Below are 6,531 nucleotides of genomic sequence, written 5' to 3' on the forward strand. Positions count from 1 at the left end.
CATCCCGGATTGGGACGAATGCGTCTAGCTCCCCTGCCCACCCGTCACCCACTTCCCAGAAGGGCTTGGATTCTGTCTCCAGATGAAGAAGGGCGGACCTCGCTCGAGCCTTGCTCGGTGGCACCCGGGAGGGAGGGCTGGGCCGGGCGGGAGGAGGCGGGTCGGTGCCGGGGCCAGAGTGGGAACGGGGACACGCGGCCGGCGGACCCGGCCCGGCCCAGCCCAGCCCCTCCCCTCCCCTCCCCGCCCGACCTCAGAGTCTCGGGATGCAACTGCGCGTTCTTCGCTCCCGCCCCGCTGACCCCGCCACACTGGCACGGTTTTCTATTCGCCCGGGTCGCGGGTGGGAGGCGAGGAACGGCGGGGTTCAGGAGCCTGGCTCCCCGCCAGGGCTGTGGCCTTCGGCCCAGGGGCCACCAGGCGGCCGCGCCTGCGAGGCGGGAGGGGAGGACGCCGGCCCCGGCGCAGCTCGGCCATGGGCTCCTGCAGCTCCCGCGCCGCCAGGATCCCCGACGTGGACTGCATCCAGCGGGAGACCGGCTGTGAGTGCGGCGCATAGCGCCCGGGGACCCGGTAGGGTTCCGGGCGGCTCCGGGGGAGGGTCCCGGGGCCGGGCGAACCTAGAAGATCCTAGCGGCCGGGCTCGCGGGCGTGGGGCGCGTTCACTCAGGGGTCCCGGCTCCGGGCTTGCGGGCACCCAGGTAGCCTCCAGCCGGGGTCGAGGCAGCCTGCAGGACCGGAGGCGGATGGAGGGGTGGCTTTGGTCTCTTTGGGTCTCCCGGATCTCCCGGGTCGCACCCCGCCCGCTCGGCCCCAGAGCCCGGGTGGAGCCTCCCTCCAGCCAGCCCCCCGCCACCCGCTCAACCCCCGCGGCCGCCTTGGGCATGGAGCGCGCCCCGGGGTTCGGCCGCGTCCCCAGAGTCCTCGGGGAGTCACCGTCCGCCTCCGCCCCCGCAGTCTCGCAGGCCAGTCTGCTCCGCCTCTACCACCGGTTCCGAGCGCTTGACAAGAATGAGAAGGGCTACCTCAGGTGAGCCGGAGCTGGCCTTCTGACCTCTCACCTCTGCCTCTCAGACCCCGTCCCCTCCTTGACCACGTTCCGTCTTTGCCTCACCCCCCCCTTAAACTTTGACTTTCCAGCCGCGTAGATCTGCAGGAGATCGGGGCGCTGGCCGTGAACCCTCTGGGAGACCGCATTATAGACAGCTTCTTCCCTGACGGGTGAGCCTCGCCGCGGGTGGGGAGGTGGGGGTGAGAGCTTGTCGGGTGAGGTTAGCAACTGAGGCAGAGGCAGGGCCACGGCGACCACCGCGCCTGCACCATTGCCTGCCTCCCCCCACCCCCCAGGAGTCTGCAACTGGACTTCCCAGGCTTTGTCAGAGTCCTGGCTCACTTTCGACCTGTAGATGTTGAGGACCTCAGAAACCGGGACCCCCAGGAACCCGAGCCCCTCAACAGCAGAATGAACAAACTTCGCTGTGAGTCTGTGCCCCCTACCCGAGTGAGACCCCAGATTGACCATACCCGTTGAGAGGGTCCAGGCACCTTCCACTCCCTGTGTGGGCCCATTGGTGCCCCCCGCACCCCCCACTCCTCCAAGGTGAACTTGGGAGGGAAGAGAAGCAGGGAAAACCCACCTTCCTTTTCCCCCTCCACTCTCTTCCCAGTTGCATTCCAGCTCTATGACCTGGATCGAGATGGAAAGATCTCCAGGCATGAGATGCTCCAGGTTGGAAGAACCCAAGGGAAGGGGGGTGTGGTAGAACGGAACGGCTGTGGGCGATGGAGGGATGATTGGTGGGTGGGAGATGCAGATGACTGGGGTGTTGGGCGGGGAATAGGAGTGGGTGGGGTTGGAGTGTGGGTTAGTTGGGAGATGGGATGGGGAACATTTGGGTATGAGGTTGGAAATAGATCAGTAGCTCTCAACTGGGGGTGATTTTGCCCCCTGAATGACACTGGCAATATGTAGAGACCTTTTTGTTTGACGGGGTGGTGCTCCTGGGACCTAGTGGGTAGAGGTCAGGAACACTGCTAAACATTTTACAATACCCAGGGTGGTACCCTGGGTACCAGGGGTACAATACCCCTCCCCCCACCGAAAGGAGTTATCTGGCCCCAAATGTCAATAGTGCTGAGACTGAGGAACTCTGGGATAGATGTGATGAGGTGGGGGATGGATTTGGGACTAGTTGGAGGATGAGATGGGGGATGGGGTGGAGGATAGGCAGAGATTGGGTTCTAAGGTGGGGCTTGAGTAATGAACTTGGGCACATTATTGAGATGAGAGTGGGATAGTGAATGACAGATGGGGGGGTTGGATGGAGAAGCAATGGGGGAATTATTGGGGGCTGTGGTGGGAAGTGACTGGAATCGGGGGAAAATGAATGAGGGATGGATTACAAAATTGGCACTGACATTTGGGGTGATGCGGACAAGGTTTGGGGGATGGTGTCAGTAGTCTCTGTGCCTCCTCCTTATGGCTGTCTCTGTCTCTTCCTCCACCACCCAGGTACTCCGGCTGATGGTTGGGGTACAGGTGACAGAAGAGCAGCTGGAGAGCATTGCCGACCGCACAGTGCAGGAAGCCGACGAAGATGGGGATGGCGCTGTGTCCTTCCTGGAGTTCGCCAAGGTCAGGATGCCCTCAGGCCTGGGAAGTTGAGACCAGGAGTCCCTAGGACAGGTGGACATGGGAAATGAAGTTGGAAGGAGGATGGCAGAAAGAGAGGGGGTCCCCCAGGGAATCATGGGGCCTGGGGGATGGGAGAGGAGGCTGGAAGCATAGAGGTTTGGAATTCAAGCCTCTTGACTACCACCCGTCTCCCCGCAGTCCTTAGAGAAGATGAACATCGAGCAGAAAATGAGCATCCGGATCCTGAAGTGACGCCCTTTGTGCCATGGGTAGCTTACATGGACCAGTTCTGCCTGGGACTCCTCCTCATGGAGGCCCAGCCCCAGTGAACTGTATTCTTACTTGAACACTGAGCTCTAACTAGGACCAAGGAGAAAAGCTTGGAGGGGTGTTTACCAACTCATTTGATCTCAGATCTGTGAATCAGCCAGAAAATGTTTGGTTGCAAGCGACTGAAAACCCAAATCAAAGGGATTTCAGTTAAAAAAGAATTTTATGGGCTCATGTATTGAAAAAGTGGGGAAGTATCCAGAAAACTGGGAAGGTCTGGAAGTGTCTCAGGCACAGCTGAATCCAAGGACCAAAATGATGCTATCAGGACTCAGTTATTCTCTGTCTCTCATCTCAGCTTTCTTTTGTGTTGTATTCTTTCTCAGATGGGCTCTTTCCTTGTAGTGGAGGATGGCCACCAGCAGTTCCAGGCTTGCATCCTACTAGCCTAGTAATGCAGAGGGAAGAGATTTTCTTGTTCAATAATTCCAAGCAAAGAGTCTCATTAGTCCCCCCGGAACCTTGTCCTTTCTCCAGGGGAATGGAACTTTCTATTTGGCCAGGACTGTGTCATGTGCTAAATGCTAGAGCCAGGAAATAAGGCCTGAGGAGGACTCAAGATGGGGTAAGGGATGGTTGCTTAAAGGAAAATGCAGGGCTAGTATCAGAAGGGGAAATGATGCTGGTCAGGCAAAACAAGATATCCATTAGTGTTAGGTTGACCAAATGGAGGGATCCTTGAAGTCTGGCTTCTTAAGTGGGTTTTCACTGATGAAGGTGGGTAGTGGGGGAAGAGGTGATGGAAAAATAATAAAGAAGACATACCTTCCTAGAGTATGAAATAATTAAAAGGTTTGGAGAGTACTTCCATTTTGTTTCACGGTAAGATGTTCAAGCATTGGCATATCACAGAAGAGAGTATAAAAGTCACATAAAATCATGAGATTCTATGTCTGTAGCAAAGCACTCTGGCTATACGTAAAGGAGATGCTGTCGGTACCCTGCTCATATCCCTTCCAAGGCCTGTGCTGGAGTTGTCTTGTATCAACACATTGATACAAGACACATCGGGAGCCAATTGTGCTTCTATCTTCCTAAGTCTGCTTTCAGTGATGTCAGGCTTGGTAGGTTGAAATTGCTGCGGTGGGAATATTTACACCATAGACATTGGCAGGCAATAGTCCAGCACTTTTCTGCTTAGGAGAGCCTGTTTTTAAACATTTATCAGCACATCAGCTGCTCGGCATTCACCATTACTGTATATGTCAATGACTTTTCCCCCAGCTTTATTGAGATATAATTGGTATACAAAAAACTGCACATAATTAATGTATCCAATTTGGTGAGTTCGGACATGTGTATACACTTGTATTACCATTACCATGATTAAGGTAATAAACATATCCATCATCTCCAAAACTTTCCTGTGTCCCTTTGTTTTCTAGGTTTATTTTATCATGTGTAGTAGGACCATGTAACATGAGACCTAACATGCTTAACGTATGTTTAAGTACACAGTATTACTGTTGACTAGGCACTCTGTCGTATGGCAGATCTCTGGAACTTACTCATCTTGTATAACTGTAACTTTTACCCATTGAACAACAGGTTCTCATATCCCCTTCCCCCCATCCCCTGGGAATCACCATTCCATTGACTACTTCTGCACACTTGACTATTTTAGATGCCTCGTAGAAGAGGAATCATGCAGCACTTGTCTTTCTGTGACTAATTTCATGCAGCATAATGTCTCCCAGGTCCATCCATGTTGTCACAAAGGGTAGGATTTCCTTCTTTTTAAAGACTGAATAATATTCCATTTATGCGTATACCACACTTTCTTTATGTACTCATCTGTTGATGGCGTTTGGGTTGATTATTGTGAATAAGGCTGCAAAGAACATGGGAGCGCAGATATCTCGTCAAGATAGTGATTTCATTTCCTTTGGACATGCACCCAGAAGTGGGACTGCTGGATCATACGGTAGTTCTATTTTTAATTTTTTGAGCAACCTCGACGGCTTCTTCCTGCAAGCATGGGTGACACTGCCCAAGGGCTTTGCCTGCCGTAGGCATGTGCTCAGCCTTTGTGAGGGGCAGGTGCAAGTGCCAGGGAGTCAATGTCCGTGGAAGCAGCTCTCAACCAATGACAGATGGAAACTGGAGGATAAATACTTGCTTCCTCACCCCTCAGGTGGGACAAGAGGGGCAAGTTCTCTTCATTCTCAGAAATCTCCAGCAGGTCTGAGACCCAGCTGCCTACGGTTTTAACCTGCTTGGTATGGTACCCTGATTGGCTCCTTCTATCCTGTCTCCCTTTTCCCCTGTCAGTGCTTCCTGCATCACCTCACATGTAAACAGCTAGCTGTCAAAGCGTTGTCTCAGGACGCTCTGGAGAAACTCAACCTGAGACGTGCTAGACCTTCCAGAACACAAGCTCACAGTCCTCTGTGGTTGCGGGTCCGCAGTGGGACACTCAGAGGGAGCACCGTGTTAGGTGACTGTGCAGCTCCTGGTGTTTTCCAAGTCCAGGGAGTTTGAGGCCATGTAAAGACTGTGCACCTTTGGGGCTCTAGGAACATGAAGTTGTCTGGGGTGACACATTAGCCCCACTCCGACTTTTGCATTTTGATCATATGACTCTGACAGGTGAGGCTCGCAGTTGAAGGGAGGGGGCAAGGAGGATATTGGATTGCTTATGAAATTTTGAGTTTTTGTCAGGATTTTTACATGAGCAGAGACTTTTTGATTGAGAGATGTTTGTTTAGTTTTTGGCTCCAAGTAAAGGTGGGAGGAAGGTGTAAATCTCACTGAGTAGCTATGTTTTCCAGGCACTGTGGAGGAAGATTTGTGTACAGAGAGAAATAGAGGAGAGGGAGAGGGAGAGAGGGAATGAATCTTTATCCGTGGTCTTTTCCCCATTACAGTGTTTCTCAAATTTTCCTGACAGTAAATATCATCTGATTAAAAAGTTCAGACGCTTTGGCCCCATTTGAGAGCTCCTGAGTCTCCAGGGAAATCTATATTTTTAATATGTGATTCTGATGTTAGAGGTCCAAAGACTAAACTTCTAGAAACGCTGACCTAAAGCTTCTGGCCAGGACTTCCCTGTTGGCGCAGTGGATAAAACTCCGCGCTCCCATTGCAGGGGGCCTGGGTTCGAGCCCTGGTCAGGGAACTAGATCCCACATGCATGCCGCAACTAAGAGTTCACATGCCACAACTAAGGAGCTGGCGAGCCACAACTAAGACCAGGTGCAACTAACTAATTAAATAAATAAATATTAAAAAAAAAAAAGCTTCCGGCCAGGCTCCCAGTGACAGCTACCAGTGAGATGTTCTCCCACAACCACAAGGCACCGGCATAACACTGGCCCATAGGCTCTGGGTCCACACCTGCTCTGTGCCAGTGAGTAGCGCTTCTGACCGAATAAGGGTCCCTGGAGGGCCTGGGGGATCCCCCAGCCTCTACTTGCTGTTCTGGTGGGTGAGGGAGCGCACTGCCCCCACTTTTTCTCAGCATGAAATACTCAGGATCCCACCGAGCTTAGGAGGTTGGAGACCTTTGTCAGGCAAGAGGGCGAGGCATCCGTCTGGCTGCTGTGGTATAAACCGTCTGAACCTCA

At 53.2% G+C, this 6,531-nt stretch overlaps 1 protein-coding gene across 1 annotated transcript; it reads left to right on the forward strand.

The window, feature by feature from the left end:
• The first annotated feature begins 302 nt into the window (after positions 1–302).
• Positions 303–4,318, forward strand: CHP2 (calcineurin like EF-hand protein 2). The gene is made up of 7 exons (XM_060033076.1): positions 303–542; positions 958–1,030; positions 1,141–1,221; positions 1,348–1,478; positions 1,668–1,729; positions 2,513–2,635; positions 2,834–4,318. The coding sequence occupies exons 1-7, from the start codon at positions 476–478 to the stop codon at positions 2,885–2,887; spliced, it is 591 nt and encodes a 196-aa protein (XP_059889059.1). The 5' UTR covers positions 303–475; the 3' UTR covers positions 2,888–4,318.
• Positions 4,319–6,531: the final 2,213 nt, after the last annotated feature.

This window comes from Delphinus delphis, chromosome 15 (assembly GCF_949987515.2).
Source record: "Delphinus delphis chromosome 15, mDelDel1.2, whole genome shotgun sequence".
Taxonomy (NCBI): domain Eukaryota; kingdom Metazoa; phylum Chordata; class Mammalia; order Artiodactyla; family Delphinidae; genus Delphinus; species Delphinus delphis.